The sequence below is a fragment of the Oenanthe melanoleuca genome, chromosome 1A, assembly GCF_029582105.1.
Source record: "Oenanthe melanoleuca isolate GR-GAL-2019-014 chromosome 1A, OMel1.0, whole genome shotgun sequence".
Lineage (NCBI taxonomy): Eukaryota > Metazoa > Chordata > Aves > Passeriformes > Muscicapidae > Oenanthe > Oenanthe melanoleuca.
Genome location: NC_079334.1, coordinates 21,538,292 through 21,555,555, shown reverse-complemented (window position 1 = coordinate 21,555,555; position 17,264 = coordinate 21,538,292). Strand labels below are relative to the sequence as shown.

Genomic DNA, 17,264 nt, shown 5'->3' with positions numbered 1-17,264 from the left:
ATTTACTTTTACCTTGGTGCCTAAAGAACTTGAAGACACTCAAAAATGCATTTCCAAGAAACTAAAAGATAAAAGGAAGGATGTCATGTAGATTGAAGTAATTTAAAGATGGGAAACAAATGAGAAAAATTAATGGTTAGTTTCCATATTGGAGAAAGGATTTTAGTGGTTTCTCCCAGGAAAATTATAATTTTCAACATGGTTTTTAATTATCTGGCAGACCAAGTGGTGAGAGATCTTTTACCTAAGAGATCTGTGTGACTGAGTAAGGCAACATTTTTTCTGGGGTACTCCAACCTAATGGTGATGGAGAAAACACTAAGCTATTAGGTATAAATAGGATATGAGAATAGAATCACAGAACCTCACAGAGATTCACAGAATGGTTTGGGTTGGAAAGATCCAAAGCACCTGCCCTGGGCAAGGACACCTTCCAATAGATCAGGCTGGTGAAAGCCACATCCAGCCTGGCCTTGAACCTTCTAAGGAATAAACATCCACAACTTCTCTGAGCTGCCAGTTTCTTTGTCTTGCCAGCATCATTGTAAAAACTTCTTCCTTATGTCCAATCCAAATCTGCCTTATTTCAGTTTAAAACTGCTGCCAGTTGTCCTGTCACTACAGGAATGAAACCTTGCAATTCCAATGAGAATCAATTAGGCAAGCTTTGGTCCATTTCCCTGCACTTCATGTCATCCCATTTGCTTTTATGGTTTTCACTTTGTTTCAGAATTGCCTCTTATTCATTTAAGCATGGAATTTCTTCAGTTTCTTGTCCTGTCTCTTTGTTTAGCTTTCCTCCCTGATTTGGAGATTTCAATGGGAATAATTTTGGCAAGCTTTAGTCTTTTCCACTGAACCACTTTTCACCTCCATGTAACTGGCTACAGTCACTCAATTTCCAAATTTCTTTTTTTTTTTCCAATTACAATATATTTGATCATATCTCTCCTCCAGAGTGTTTGTTCCCTTTTCTTCCCTGATTTCAGCACACCACACCTAGAAAAGGCCAAGGGGAGCACAGGGCTGAAACAACATGACACCAGCTCAGCCCAAGGTTGCTTTTACTGCTCTGCCTAGGGTTGGGGTTACACTGCATAGGCTGAGGTGAAAAGAGGTGCACTGAAAAGACTGAAACTTGCCAAAATTATTCCCATTGAAATCCCAAAATCAGGGAGGAAAGTTAAACAAAGAGACAAGTCGTGGAATTCAAGGGTTTAATCTGCAGTGAATTAAATAAACTCAAAAATGTGTGTCAATGTCTTATGTAACTTTGAGTGCTGCAGAAGTGCAAACAGCTTAGAAGATTAAAAAGTACTCATCCTAAACCTTTGCAATGTGTGTGCACACTGCAAGCAAGGAGCTGGAATTTTTTTTAAAAAGAGAATAGGAAAAGCTGTCCAGTGTTTCAGATAGCTTTACAACTACTTCTCTAGACAAACAAATCCTCCTTCAGAAACAAGGACTGCTTGGTTCCCAACCAACCTGCAAATGTTTTGACCTAAATTTGGTTGTTGTTGTACAAATTTGTAGAGGAGTTTGAGTTCACCCACTGAATCCTGTGGTGGAACATCCACTGTGTAGTAGGAGGAGCTGCTAGGGTCAGGGTTGGAGCATATGGAATCCTGGCACACACTTGAAAGGATTTCTAAAGGGCAAAAAGAGGCATCAAGTCATGGTGTTATTTGCTCCCCTTGTACAGAATGTGACATCTGGAGTTTCTTTTCATGGAAATTTCATCTCCATAGTGAGAGCAGAGGGAGCATGTGGGGAGTGAGAAGAAGAGGTAGAGTGGAGTTCTGTGGGAATAAGATTGTGTGAACAAGAAACCAGGCAGGGACTGCAGGATGGGTTGGTTTGTTTTCCATTACCCAGCAGAGGATTCTCTGAAATTCTCCAGCTATTGTTCCTTGAGGTCTTGGAGGGTTTTCCACCACAGATTTCTTTTTCTAGCAAACCATTCAGCCCCATTTTCCTTCCTTACATGAAACAACCCCCAAGTCTACAGAAATACAGCGACAGACCAGTTCACCATTGCCCTTAATTAGAACTACTGAGGTCACAAACTTCCTACCCTAGTCTCATGCAAATTCAAGTAATGTGTTTCTGTTTGGTGAAGATTATGATAAAGTGATTACTTCAGAGCAAGGAAAAATGCCTGCTGTTGAAACATGGGCACAATCTTTTATGTTTGAGCATGCACAAAGGGTTGCAATCACCTCATAGCTCTTTTTTTTTTACTGTATAGGAAACACTGGTGACTCATCATGCAGATATAGAGGCTGAGGGGCTGGAACTACTTAGTGAGGAGCCCTACAGAGAGGAGCATGTAATAATTGGCTCCTGAATCATCAGAATGGTGATTCCACTCCTGCATATCAGAACCTAGCACTGGGGAAGGGAGCAGCAACTTGCCTTGCACAGTAACTTTATAGCTCAAGCTAATGATCAGGAAGTTGAAGATTTGGGACTCATGACTGCTTCTAAGTTTCGAATCACCAGGCTACAGGGTTGTAAAATGCTTTTTACCACCCTCACTGCATCTGGATTTCATGAGAAGAGAATGGAAAATCCATAGGATCAGCAACGGGTTAAGTTTATAAAAGTTTTGATTCCAGTAAGAAGTGTATTCCTCTGGCAGAGAGGAGCCATGGATTATGAGCTCTGTTTCCAATGCTCATTACATATTTTATTTAAGGATACTTAGGTGGATATTGAAGAAAGAGTCCCTAGAGCAGAAGCTCATTCTGCTCTAAATGAATTGTTACAGTTGGCAAGCAAACCACTGTGCAGCTCCCCTCTCCTGACAGTGGCATGTTACTCTGCAAATTACAGGCTCCTTCAGATGATAATATTGTCTCTGTGGGAAAAATCTGCTTTTATCTGTAAATCTTGTCTCCAAAATCAGCCTCTGCAAATGCCCAGTGAAGTGCAGAGGAACAGAAGGAACAGAGAGCTGTCAGAGTACTGATCACAATGCAAATGGGCTTTATCCAAAAACCACAGAGTTGAACAAATCTTCTCCAACTCATTATTCTTCTTGATTATTAAACCCCAGCAAAGTGATGCATATCTAAGATATTCATTCAGATACAACATTTGCATATGAATTTGAACATCTCCTTTTAGGACATGCTTTGATAGAGCACAATTATACATCCTGGAAGAAATTAATTGTGCCACTTATAAAAGGCCAAAGAAGAGATTAACAAAAAAATCCATTGATTGCAAAAGGTCTAAATTGCAAATCTCCTAAAGTGCTCATCACTATTCTCTATCAGAGGCTGCAACTGCCTGCCTTCTGCTGTGAAGAGCACCAGGTTCAATTTGCACAGCCTTTAGATTTAAAATGGTATTTACAAGGATTAAATTCTCAAAAATCCAAATAGTTTCACTCTAATTTCTGAATCAGCACTGTCCCATTAACCCAGCAGGAGGAATTGGGTGGCACAAACACAGAACTAATTTTCTCTGTCAAGTAATACAGCAAAGTCAGGAGAAAATGTCCTACCTCACATATGGCATAGCTGAACCCAGAGAAATTTTCAGACTTGAGCAAATGAGCTAATAGTAATTTTATTGCAAACACAATGTTTTTAACATATGAAATTAAATACTTACAGGAAGAAATGATACATTTATTAATACAGATTTTACATTTGAAAAAAAAAAATATGGTTTTTTTGGAAATCAAGTCCACCTTCAGGTCTGAAACCAAAACCTTTCCACTGATAACAGAGTAGCAGCTCTGAACAAGTGCTCTTACCTTGCACCACTTTCTATACAGCAAAACTAGGAAAAAACTCCTCTTTCTCAACTCTCATTATTTAAGGGAAAAAAAAAAACAAACAAAGAATCAATTACTTGTTAGGATGACGTATATAGTGCATAAACAGTCAATAAACCTGAAAGAAAATCATATGGTGCTTCAACACTTAGAAATAGAAGAACCCCAGCAGTTACAGGCTTGTGCACCTTCCCAGCATCTCTTACCTGCCATTTTCTGTTATCTGCCCCACCCCTCTCACTGAACCTTAGGAGCCCTTGGGTTTTCTTCCAGCAACATTTCTTCTTCCAAATGGTTCTCTACAACTTGATTTATGTATCCCAGCAATGTTTCTTTCTTATCCTTTGAATCCACTGTGATATACTGCACTTTACCATTAAGAAAGTTTTCCTGGATTTTAACCACTTTTTCCCTATTTTTTATTTGTGCTTCTATAACTGTCTGGGGTTTTCCACCTTAAACAATATCTATTTCATGCCATAGTGGAAAGGCAGAGATACAGAAGTTCCTTAGTGACTTTTAGAGCTATTTTACAAGTGCACAGAAATTAAGCAAAATTGCTTTTAAGGATAGAACTTTTCTTTCCAAGGTTTCCAAGTTTGTCTTCTTCTGATAGCCTTTCAAGCTGTTAAGTCTGCATTTCTTGCCACCAGTTTTGCCAGGCAATCTGATATAATTGCAAGATGATTGTGATGTATTACAGGATCATGAGGAGGATAAACTGTTCATCATGGATAAGCCAAAAAGTTTGAAAAACACTGAAGGGCAATATTTATGCTGTTTTTCATGCCAAATCTGCAAAGACCACCGAGAATGATATTGAGCTACTTCGAGTTTTTTAACATGTTGGAAGCTTGAAAATGGAACTGGTGTTTATTTGTTCCTAGGTTTGAGGGTTCATTTTCACCAGATAGTTGCGACTTCTTTCAGTTACCTGTCTCTTTCATATTCATTAATATTTATCCATTTAACAGATTTCTTTGATCCTCAAAGATTGCTGCCAGGAAAAGTAATCATCTGATTTCAGGTTTTTGAAAAGCTGAATGGCCTCTATTTTTTCTCTCTTCCATGCATCCTTTTCCTTGCCTGTGATGGATTCATCATCACATACAGGCTGCCCAAGTGTTGTCTCACCTTCAGAAAGTTTCTTGACTTGGTGCTCTTCCTGGCTGTTATCCATCTTCACAATGGATTTTATGCTGTGGAAGCAATAGTCACCAACCTGGCAAAGGAAGACTGGCTCAGTGCTGTCAGGGTTTAACACCACCAAGTTCCCTTCTGACAAAGGCTGCTTTCTAGGAATACCATTCTCCTCTTGTAAGACAGGCAAAGAAATCTTTGTGGGGTTTGAATGTTCCTGGAGACCTCCAGGCACAGTAAGATAGTCGCCAAACGTATCCTGGTGCAATTCAGGAGATGAGGCTGGTGCTTGGCCTGAAGCTGGGATCATGGCACCAGTTTTCCCCTGAGATAACTCATGGTAAGAGTCATCACTGGGATGCTGGGGCTCCTGTGAGCCACAGGGTGACTCCTGAGATGTGAGCAGTGGAGGGTGGGTGGAGGGGCTGGCTGATGGCAGCAGTGAGCTGTCTGTGGTGATGTACTCCAAGGGACACTGCTGAGGAGGAGTGGAACAGCTGAGAGCCTTCGGAGAGTTCTGCTCCTCTGCTCCCTTGCTGGTGCCTTCCCCACAGCCTGGTGGGGCCTGTGAGACTTCTTCCTTGTCACTGAGGTGCTGCATCATTTCCTTCTGATCTGGGAGCATGTCCTTTGGAGAAGCTGCTCCTGGCTGTTCTTGCCTCTGTGGGGCCTGGGGAGACTCTTCCCTTGGGAGAATCACATACTGCAGGGAAGCTGATTTCTTACTGAGTCCCACAGGGTCCATTTCCAGGGTCTGATGTATATCAGAGTGAGAGGACACCACTGGGCTGTACAAGTAAGGACCATTGAAAGCAAAGCAAGGGATTGCTGAGTGGGAAGCAATTCTTGCATCAGCACTGTTTCTCCTTGAAATGGGAAAGGAACGACCAGTGCTCTGACTGGAGCAGGCAACTGGGGCGTGCTCTGACTCATTTAAAGCTTGGTATGAGTTCTGTAGGTCTGGTGTAACAGGGAAAGCATCTGTCTTCCTGGTCTGCCCTTCAAGGCACTCTGCCAAAGCCTTTGCCTGCCTGAATGTGGGAAAGGTAAAAGTTGCTCGTGAGAGAGATTATTGTTTTAAACACAATGAGACAGATTATTGTTTTAAACACAGAGCATAAACCAATCTTAGTTAAAAACACACGTAGCTACACAGAGGCTTAGAAAAAATTTCTTGCAGATGCAGCTTCCCCTGTAGTAAAGAATTGAATCTTCTCCTCAAAAGCAACTTGTAAAGGATTTTTAGTGACAGAACATTTGATTGTATTCTGCTGTGATGCAGAGAGGTCTTAGAGACCATCCACAGTGTCAGTACTGTGTGCTGTTCACTCACCTGTCCACAACTTGCAGGAAGCTAGCCTGCTCCATCTTCTCTGAGAGGTTGTATTTGTTGAAGTCCAGTTGGTTGCTTGTTGGCCAACTTCCCAAATGTCCTTTCTGGAAATGGAAAAGCAGACATGACCAAAGAGCAGTATCTCACTGGCAGTAGAATCAGGAATTGTACATTCCTTGTGGACAAAGGAAACAAATAGGAGAGACTATAGCACCTGGTATAGGTATAGCACCTGGTAACAGGGATGCAACTTCACTAATACAACTCAAAGGTATGTTCTCCTCTCCAGAAGATGGTTTCTTCAAATCTTTATTGCCTTACCACTGACCTAACTACAAGTAGTCAGTGAGCCAACTAGGAAAGATGCCCTCCTAAACTTGTTATTTGTGAATAGAGGACTTGAGGAATTTGATAGTAGGTGGTTGCCTTGGCCACAGTGATCGTGAAATGGTTGAGTTTAAAATTTTGAAAGTAATGGGAAAAAAGAAAAAGGAACAGTAGACTTGCTACTCTGGACTTCAAGAGAGCAAACTTCAAACTGTTCAGGGAGCTATTTGGCAGTGTCTACTAGGAACCTGCTTTTGAGAGCTGGTGAGTCCACAAGTGCTGGGCAGAGTTTAAGAACTCCCTTTTAAAAGCACAGGAGCAGGAAATCTTAAAGTTCTGAAAATTTTTCTACACTGATTTTAAATCACAGTTGTGCTGACAAGCACAGCACAAAGAGGTCTGTTAAATATAAGAGCCCTGTTATGTTGAGTAGGACCAGAACTCCTAAAAACCACTAATTGATAAATGAAGATATCTGTTCATTGTGGACTAGAAAACAAGAAGAGCACTTAAGATTATTGGAAGTCCTAAAAAAGAAAGAGCAATAATGAATCCTTGAAGGCACAGTTCCCTCCTACCCCCAGGTAGCTCTGGATCAGGAGACTCTTGCTGGGGTTCGGAATCTTTTCCTCCCACATTTTCTTCTTCCTGCAGCAAGAACAGAGTTTTCAATATTTCTCAGTGTTGCTGCTACCAGAAAAGGCTGACTCCTGGGGGACAAGAAGTGCCTCAGACTTTATGCCACCCACATGGGCTGCTGAGTCTCCAGGTTGCAGTGCAAGCCTACCTGAGGAAATACTTATAGCTGCAGTAAGCAACCATCAGCAGAGCGATGATGAGAGCTGGGAGCGTCACGGGGAGAATCACAGGTGACAGGACTGAAACCAAGAAAAGAGAAAAAGGTATGCACCTGCAGAGTGGCTGTTTCCTTCAAAAGGTTTTTCACTCTGGCCACTATGTTGGGAATTTGATAGATGGAGGAACAGGATCATAATGCCTTCAAAATATTGGAATATCCTCCAAATGTGACCTGAACAGCATACTGACAAAAGGAGCTCATTGTTTCATTTACTGATTCACTTCTTAGCTTTTACTGACATCAGAATTAGACATTTTAAGCTAAAAAAAAGATGGTTATGAACCTTACTCCACCATGAACAGCAGGCATGACTTCAGACATCTCCAGTCTGCCTGACTCTGTAGGGCTCAGAGGAAATGAGGTCTCAGAGATTTTCTAAGAGCTCCCCCTGCTAACAGCCACAACAGCACACTAATTTCTCCCTGAATACACAAATACACACAATACATCAAAATTTGCCCACAGTATAACCACTACAACTTTCTTCAGGACAAACCAGGCAAGATCATGTTACTTTGGGCAAAAAATTGTATGATGTCAGACATTCTGCCTCAGAGTCCATAAACAGCAAAAAAATGAAAAGATTTTATCTCCAGCAGACTCCACTGTGAGTTTTACACAACCTTATAGTCACTCTGCAGATATAAAAAGCTGATGGCTTGTGTCCTATCTTCCTAAAGTATCAGGCTCTTTAGTCACTGGCAGCAGAATGGACTGCTGGAATCAGGAAATAATGATAATCTTTTGGGCAGGATGTCTTTGATTCATCCTCCACATGGAAAGCTTTATGGTTAGATATACCCACCCCATAAAGGCAAGTAAGAAAGAAGCTGGAAAGGTCATTCACTTCCTTCCCTAGTGTTGCTGTACTGCAAGGATGCAGGCAGGGCAGCTGCCCTGGTAAGTGACTCCAGCTGGGCCATGGCTGCAGCTCACTCTAACCCCAGCTGAGGGAATGTGTTATCCTACAGAGCCATTCCAACCATTAACAGTCCACCAAGCCCTGACAGAAGCAGATACATGAAAAGTACCACTCTCAGTCTTCCAGCTGAACTCCTGGCTCCATTCACTCCAAGGTCCCTCGTATGTCGGCGGCTCATTCACCCTTGCACGCATTTTCCCCCTGTATTCTGTAGATGCTGCCAGCATTTGCAGGGTGAAGATGAAGGGAGGTTTATCATTGCTGATATTTAACTCCTGGAGAGTCTGGGGAGAGGGGAAGAGCACAAATGACAGAGGTGAGAAGAACTGTCTTTCCATTTGACCAGCAAAGGAATATCCACGACTCTTGCACTTTGTAAATTACCTCTTCATATCGGTTGTTTTCCCAGTACTTGACTTGGTATCTCTGTGTTATGAAGCCATAATTCAAACGGTGTTTTATCCACTTTAGTTCATACTCTTGGTTCTCTGTTGCTGTCACTGTCACATTTGCAGGCGGCAGCACCTGAACTGGAACACAATGAATGTCTCAGAGCACTTACCAACCTACTGGTCCAGTGCTCTCTTTCCACGTTGTGAAACATTTCCAGGGACTGGAAACAAAGTTGTTTTGTGCCATGTATAATGGCTCAGCTTTTTAACACCTCTTAACTCTCTGCATCTTCATTTTCTAGTCAAATACAACAGTAGACTACCAAATAACAGAAAATCCATACCTGTGAATACTGATAGCACTCCCTGTGTACAGAAAAGCAGCAAAGCAATAATTGAGGTATCTGTACTTGTCCACCATATTTCAATAAAGTTTCAGTTCTCTTGGAGCTACCTCCTGATATTTTCATCCACTGCAGGAACTGCCCCAGTTTTAGAGTTTGAAAAGTCACCAAAATACCTTCAGACACATGTGGGCAGAGATGGACTACCTGGTGCACCTGGCTGGGCAGAGGATTCCTACCTGATCCAGTGTTCCAGGGACCATTGCACAAACCCACTGGCTTCTTGAGGAATCACATAGTGACACACTCCTACTTGCCCCAAACACCTCTCTCCACAGTCCCCTGTCACCTGGCACACTCATGAATGTGAATCACAGAGAAGTCAGCAGGGTGGCTCACTGAGAAGCTCCAGGTCACAACCTGGATTTCTGCACAACAGTTTCCATCACTGTCACCTTCCTCAGAGTAACAAGTGCCACTGAGGAACTCCACACCTACACCCCAGAGCTGACCTCATATAATCCCTTTCTTCACCAGTGATTGTTTCTTCCATTTCCCACTCACTTTTCCTCATCACCACACTTGCTCAGACACGCATCTCTCCAAGAAACAAGGAGAAACAAGAAACAACAGAAACTCACTGTTTCTGTGGGCTTCAATCAACTTCTCCTCTGTCTTGGCCCGGACAGACACACGGTACTGGCTCTGGTTGCTGGAATTTTTAACAGGGATCTCACAGCTCTGGACCACATATGAGGTGTGGGGCAAAATCTTCTCATGCACAGGAGAGCACTCCTCTTCTCTGAGGGGAGGAAAGAGGATGAATGGAAATCAGGGGAACTGGGCAGGCAGAAGCCCCATGGGAGAGGCACAGACACACTGCCATGGGCAGAGCACATACTCTGATGCTGGGGTGGCCCTGAAGAACAAGCCAAAGAGGACAGAGGTGGTGATCACTTTCTTCACTTCCCAGCTGCACGTCAGACCATCTCCACCATTGAAGAGGCAGCGAAGGTTCCTGGGCTGGAGGCCACCTCCAGAGAGCACAGGGGCAAGGTTAGTGACAGCAAAGTCCTGGCTTCTCACTTTCCAACCCTGCACTCCATCCCATGTACCTTCAGGGGTCTTCCAGGACACCTCCAGGCTCCACGGGCTGAACTGCCCAGACCAGCTGCTGCCCTGGCCCGGCCTGGCTCGCACACGGGCCACGTAGCTGCTGCCTGGGACCAGGTGCTCATGGCTCAGACTGCAGTGTGTGCTGTGGGACAGCCAGAGCCAGGCAGCCTCCTGTGGTGGGGAGAGGACATTGGGACATTGGGGAGTGGAGGGAAGACAGGGAGAGAGTGAGAGGAGGAGGGACTGCCAGGCTGCATCTCAACAGCCCCACAAGTGTGATGGTCCATGCACACGTGGTGCTTCCTCCCTGCCACACAAGAGGGGCTCCAGTGTGTGCTGCAGCTCAATCCAGGAGGTGAGGCTTGGCACAATCTCTCCCCACAACAAGTAGCAAACTCCTGCAGTTTGCAAAGCCCAGTCTGTCCCCAGCTCCAGCTACACGTGTTCATAGCACTGCTCAGCGCAGAATTGCGTGGGAATCTGGCCAAGATAATTCCCTTAAAATCTAAAAATCAGGCTGACAGGTACAGAACAGAAATATATGCAGATCTAGGGAAATGATAGGGCAAAGGATATGGACTCCCAAACAAAAAACTAAACAAAATAACCCAAAACATATCTGTCTCAAAGGGGGAGCAACTTCATGTTTCCTCACACTGACTCATAGCCTCCTATTGGAACGTGATTTAATTCAGTTTAAGAGGGATTCAACTCCAACTCAAATCCAGGTACAATGGTTGAGGGTTTCTTTGAATGAATGAGGGATCTTTGCTTTCAGTTCAGCATTCAGTTCAGGAAAAATGGCATTTCACTGGACAAGTCTCTTGCTAACAGAGAGAGAGCCCGTTCCACCTGACCCAAAAACCACTTGTATCTCTTCACAGTCCCTGAGAATGGAAAGACCATCCATTTGCACAACTTCTACCACAGATTTTCAAGAATGCCCAGAACGGAGCAGCCTGAAGCAGGACAGCTCAGCTCCTCTGCTCTTACCTCCCAGGACTCCCACTCTCGCTTGTAAGCGACTTCATAGTCCAGTGCATTGCCCAGCCCTTGGTTTCCTTCAGCTGCTTTCCAGGTCAGCAAGAAGTCTCCTGATGTCATTGAGCTGACTGAGAGGTTTTGAGGTGGGAGGGGCTGAACTGGAAGGTGAAGGTACAATGCATGAGAGGAGATAATGAGGAAATGACACAAACAGGGGAAGAAAACATCTAGGTAAGCTTCCCCATTTCCAGAGTATTTTATCCTTGACAGACCAAGTACCTCCTGCTTGACTAGCTCCTGAGATGATACCAGGTCCAGCTGCTCTCAGAAATTTGCCTTCTCTCCCTGCCCACCCCTCTCAATGTGGAACTCTTTGGTAATTTTTACAATGGAATTCAATTCCAGATGAACACCAAATACATTCTCAAAAATCATTCAAATTCATTGGGAAATGAGAATTTGGTACTTAAGCCTTACCATTTTGGAAAAGATTAACATCCAGTTCTGTTTGAAGCTCCTTTTTAGGTCTGAAGCCATAAAAATCTTCTACCCCTATTCCAAAATAGGCTGTAGTCCTGTGGCAGACCCAGTGCACATACACATCTGGAGTTTCAAGTGAGTCATTTTCTGTCTGGCGTTTGCAAAACATGTCCTTGTCCTCCCTGTGTGCAGAGAAAGTGAGCTATGAAGATCTGATCTGAAGACCTGCAGTTAGTATAAAATTGAACTCCTGAAACCAATTTCATCCCATCCTGTTATTATAATTCACAAAGGCACTTATGTCCTCTTCTCTCTGTTCCTATTAGTCCTGGTTTGCATCAGTTAAAGTGAGAAACATTTTTAACACCAGAATTTTGCATCTCCATTTCAAAGTTGTGCAGCAGAATGTTACAGTACCTGTTCATTTTCCTAACTTTTTAGCCTAGCTCTATGTAATCTCATATTTTGAGGTGAGAAATAGTATGATGAAAATTAATGTCATGTAAATACACCTTTTACTCAGAGTTAAAGACAATAACATTTCTCATGATCCTAAGCTGCTTGAAGACTTTCATTTTGCAGTACCAAAAAAACACTTAGAAAAAATTCTCAACCAAAATGTTTTTTGGTTTTTTGTATCCTTAGTAGTTCTGTTCTGCCAAGGGATCTTAAGTATTCATTAAAGATTTCATCCACAATGTAAATCATTCTTTCAGATGGCCTTTCTCCAGGCCAAGGAGCATCATGAAAATTAGAAACAATTTTTTAAACTAGGCAGGAGAGGATAATCTTTGTGAGGTTGCAGTAGCCTTAGCAGCTGGAGAGATGTCTTGCTTCTTTATATACCCTATGGAATTTTGTTTGTGCTTATGGCTTCAAGCCCAGTATATTATCTTGTTCCAGCTCAGATGAGAAATATTAAGTTGTGAATATTTAAGGCCAAATACTCTCTTCCAGGATAGGATGGAGTCTTCTAGCCAACTATATGTCAGCAAGCATTATTCAGCAGTATTGCTATTTTTATAAGGTGGGCATTAGCAAGGATAACCAGGGATATTGCTGAAGTATGGATTGGACACTGCAGTATGTCTGTAGCCTCAATTAAAGAGTCAGCCCAAAAGGTGTGAAGCCCTATCTATTCACCAGCATTACCTTACTGTTTGGGGTTTAGTCAACTATTCTTCATCCATGAGCTGATTCTGTTTAATTGTTGGCCATTTTGATTTCAGCTGTGAGTGTCCATGTTTAATTCCTGCTTGTCTGATTAGCTCACCTCAGCTCACCTCATGATGGACACACTTTATCACTTTAAGTTTCAGAGAATCCTCCACTAGTCCAAGGAACTTTATATCATCTTTTCCTTGTTCTTCCACTGTTTTTATCTGTTTTTAGGTCTATTAATTCCCTCTTGTTTGCAATAAAATCAAGAGTTCTTCCTCTTTCCTTTTCTTCCTGTATCCCCAGACTCTAAATAATTTTGTTCTCAGCTATCCATCTTTGCCTTCCTCTCTCCCTTAACTGTTCCTCCATTTCTGTTCTTTCTTATCCTCACCAACAATCCAGTCTGGTGATTTGGTTCCCATTTGAAAAGGAAACAAATGTAACAGAGAGATACTGTCATAAACACACCAATATCTCTGGGAGGAAAGCTGATGGCACAGATAGAGGACTTACCAGTCCTCTCTATCTCATAAATATACAGTCTACACATATTTCTCAAAAGTTATCAAAACCACACTCTCAGTCATGCTCCTAAATGAGCAAAATGACAGGGGAAATGCCTCCTCCCTGTAGAGTTTGCAAACAATACCCACACTTGTTCTGATACCTCCTTCTCCCCTCATGCTGATTATTAGCAGCCTATATGCCCCATCTTATTTCATATCTATGATCCTACAACAAAATCATGGAAAATAATTGTCAAGGTGATAAAAACAACTCTCCTGGCATAGCCTATTTATTCCTTTCTTCCTAGATAGGACCACAGAAGCAGGAATAACTTTTGCTTAATTCAAAAAGAAAGGTGGATGTGCTTTCTAAACACTTGACTGCTTGTCCCCAGGATTCCAAGGTATGGCAAATTTCCCTTTGGACTTTTATGTAGCTCAGCACATTTCAGGTACTTACATATTAATATCATCCCTTTGGTAAAGAACCATACCAAGGAGGTCATGAGCCTCTGAATGTTCCATCCATGTGCAGGTCACCTGTGAGCTGTAGTCATTGTAGCACTTCAAGCTTTTCATTGGGATGCTCTCTGGGAAAGGAATTCAGGCAAAAAAAGTTGTAGTGATTAAAAGTATAAATGGTGAGAGGTAGCAGGAGGTACAGAATGGGTATGGGACTGATAACAGTACTCTCCTCTTGGACCCAGAAAATCACAGACTCATAGAAATGTTTGGGTTAGAAGGGACCTCAAAGATCATGGGCATGGGCACCTTCCACTGCACCACTTTGCTCAGAGCCCCATTCAATCTGGCCCTGAATATCTCCAGGGATGGGGCATGACTTCATAAAAATGTGTGGAGTTGTGACCATTCTGCACCTCTCCACAACACACAAGTGTCCAGACCAAGCTACAGCTAACAACAATTAAGTGAAATCTTTGTGCCTGTGAGGCATACAGTTCCAGCCAAGGTATCACTTTTCAAGCACTGAGTATTTCCAAGGATTAATAGATACCATGGTCAGCAGACATATGGTGATCATTTCCTCCTTATGTGTTACTACTACAACTTCTTTGCTACTAACTTCCTAGTAAAGTTTATAATGCTAGAAAGGTCTATTTAAAAGTGAGGTGAGATGCTCTGGGAATAGCCTTGATATGACTCAGAAGAATGTCCAAACTAATTTGTTGGAACTAGATTTGTGATCCAGAGATGGCCAGATCTCTCATCAAGGATATTTTTTTTCTAAAGTTCACAACTGTGAAGGTGAAAAATACAGACTGCTTCTGGCACATGCACTGTGTAGCCAGCTGCTTTCTAATCCTTCCTTATTTTCTCTGAAGGCAATATCCATCCTTCACTATTGGGATATTGCACCTTCAGATGACAAAGATGTGAGTGTGCTCTCTCAAATAATACTTCCTGATGAGAGCTATAATCAGCTTGTTTGAAGGGCTTTTTACAGGCAAAACCCATCAGAACAGAATGATGCTGTCTTAGCAGGCATAAGAAGGACCTTACTTTGATCTTCTATTGAAAACCAGGACAAGCTAAGTTCTACAGCATTCCTTGCATAACCAGAAAATGGAGCATCCTACATAGAAAATGAGAGTCTGAATGTGGGGCTAAGGCTCAGAATGCCAAGAACCCAGTCTGACCTACACAGTAATCCATTTTCCCCCAGAGACCTCAAAGGAAGATATCCTGTAACTGATGCTGGGTCAGGCAGCATAACTCCTCCAGCTACTGCAGACATGAGGCATCTGCATTAGAAAAGGTAGATGTCCAGGGGGCATAACTCCTGACAACACTCTTTTTCTGCTGTCTTTAGGATGGCCATGAGCCTAGTCTTGTGGCAGGTATGGTGTACCTTCTATTCCCAGGTGTGTTAAACCAAATTAGAGAGGAGGAGAGGAGAGGAGAGGAGAGGAGAGGAGAGGAGAGGAGAGGAGAGGAGAGGAGAGGAGAGGAGAGGAGAGGAGAGGAGAGGAGAGGAGAGGAGAGGAGAGGAGAGGAGAGGAGAGGAGAGGAGAGGAGAGGAGAGGAGAGGAGAGGAGAGGAGAGGAGAGGAGAGGAGAGGAGAGGAGAGGAGAGGAGAGGAGAGGAGAGGAGAGGAGAGGAGAGGAGAGGAGAGGAGAGGAGAGGAGAGGAGAGGAGAGGAGAGGAGAGGAGAGGAGAGGAGAGGAGAGGAATAAGCTCTCATTTTGTAAGAAATGAAACTCAAGCAATGGATATGGCAGATGGTGTCTTTATCTGTCAGCTATTCCACAAGAAGAAAATCAGGTCATCTGGATTTTGCTCTTGGTATCCCCCACCACATTGTCTTGTGCCTGGCCACGTGTCTCTCCTCCTGTGCACTCCCATCTGAATTATGCAGCCCTTTATTTTCCTATGTTTTCACTAATTATCAGGGTCTGTCCCTCCTTTCATTCACTCATTATCCAATCAGCTTGTTCATCTTATCCATTTAAACAGTATTTCACCTGTCCATACCACCCACATACAACCCATTTGGCTGCACATGGTTTTGATCAGGATGTCTGTTCTCTTACAGCTTAGAAAACAAGAGAAGGAAGCAGAAAAGCAAGCAGAAAAGGAGGAAGAGCATTAGCTGAAAGAAGGAGACAGATATAAAATGAAAGGCAACAATGGAAGGATAAAAAATAATATAAATTTGAATCTCACCTCGAATGGCTTGGGCACAGAAGGCCATATGCAGATCCAGCAGCAGGATGAAAATCCCTTTCATGTTCATATTGTCCTCTGCACACAGGCTTGATCCTAACTCAGAATTTCAGAGTTTTCATTGCCCACTGGCTACTCTCTTGCCCTGCTTACTGTGGAGCTGTTTGTTTTCGTTTCACATAAAGAGAAGTAAAACTGAATAAGGGAAGTTCTCTAAGATCATGTTGAAGTGACATTCAGGAAGAACTTCTGCCAAGCATTTCTTGTAGGACAAAATTCACGTCTTCTTGTGGTGTGTTGTTGCAATGCAAGCAAAGGATGAAGTAAATATACATTCCCAAGGAAGTGCAAGGATTCAGTCAGTTGAGTAGTAACAAGAAAAAATCCTAATTTGTAATGAGAACTCATCCTTAAAATTCATTTCTTTCTTCTGCTCTTTATGCTTAAAGCCTTCCTAATGAACCACAGCACTGGTTAATTTCCTTAAAAACATGATCTCAACCACACAGTTCCTAGGAGCTGTAGTGGTTTGATTTCCATATTCATTCACTTTGAGATTTTCCTTCAACATACTGCTTTTCTAGGTGTCCCCCCAAACAAGTTGCAAATTGAAGACACAGTACAAAAGAAATTAATTTTTTTTTGTGATTGTAGAGCGTGAAAGTAGATTGAGCATGTGGGACCATGGACCACATTGTTCAATACTGGAATTTAAATCCTTTTGGCCACCTCTCATTGCTCTCTCAAAATCATAATTCACCTACTTAAGTAAGTTACAGATCTGAGACTTTTTCTGCTTTAGGAGAACATGGAAAAACTCCTTTTAAATTCCTATTGATTTTTAGATTCCCAAATGCCACTTGGACCAGAAACAGCTGGCTGAGCCTTTGAACAATCACTGCAGCTAAGGAATCCCCCAGTAAGTCACAAGTCCTTGTATGAGACTCTGCCATTATGCTTCCCCCAGCAAGGAAGCCATTGCCTTACCTGATCCAGGGCTGTCTGTGAGGCAGATGACTCAACCTCATGGGTGACTCTCCTTGTCCAGCCTCCCCCTGCAGCACCAGAACCCTCTGATGCAGAAATCAGCAAACCCACACTTGCCTAGAACTGGAGACAGAAGTAAAAACCAACCACAGGACTTTCTTGGCAAGTAAGTCTCCAAAATAACTGCTACATCTTTTGTGAACCTCAAATGCCACTTTCAGAGAAGCTGACACCCCCCTTT

At 42.8% G+C, this 17,264-nt stretch overlaps 1 protein-coding gene across 3 annotated transcripts; it reads right to left on the bottom strand.

The window, feature by feature from the left end:
* Window positions 1-3,560: 3,560 nt before the first annotated feature.
* Window positions 3,561-17,262, bottom strand: CSF2RB (colony stimulating factor 2 receptor subunit beta). 3 transcript variants are annotated; one of them, XM_056482079.1, is made up of 14 exons: window positions 17,024-17,262; window positions 16,037-16,322; window positions 13,812-13,941; window positions 11,682-11,866; window positions 11,214-11,362; window positions 10,220-10,391; window positions 10,006-10,138; window positions 9,746-9,906; window positions 8,753-8,898; window positions 8,478-8,652; window positions 7,375-7,465; window positions 7,166-7,235; window positions 6,261-6,364; window positions 3,561-5,958 (listed from the first exon to the last, which is right to left on the bottom strand). In XM_056482079.1, exons 2-14 carry the CDS (start codon window positions 16,104-16,106, stop codon window positions 4,755-4,757), a joined length of 2,790 nt encoding a protein of 929 aa, XP_056338054.1. In that variant the 5' UTR covers window positions 16,107-16,322; window positions 17,024-17,262; the 3' UTR covers window positions 3,561-4,754. The 3 variants fall into 3 exon arrangements, with proteins under 3 accessions (XP_056338054.1, XP_056338053.1, XP_056338055.1); XM_056482078.1 differs by having other exon boundaries at window positions 16,037-16,319; XM_056482080.1 differs by having other exon boundaries at window positions 16,037-16,196.
* Window positions 17,263-17,264: the final 2 nt, after the last annotated feature.

Coding starts and splice junctions, on each gene's coding strand:
- CSF2RB (XM_056482079.1), bottom strand. CDS start 16,106: ATGAACATGAAAGGGATTTTCATCCTGCTGCTGGATCTGCATATGGCC. Junction 10,139..10,219: donor GTCCTGGAAGACCCCTGAAG/GTACATGGGATG, acceptor TGCTCTCTGGAG/GTGGCCTCCAGCCCAGGAAC. Junction 8,899..9,745: donor GATTGAAGCCCACAGAAACA/GTGAGTTTCTGT, acceptor ATTGTGTTCCAG/TTCAGGTGCTGCCGCCTGCA.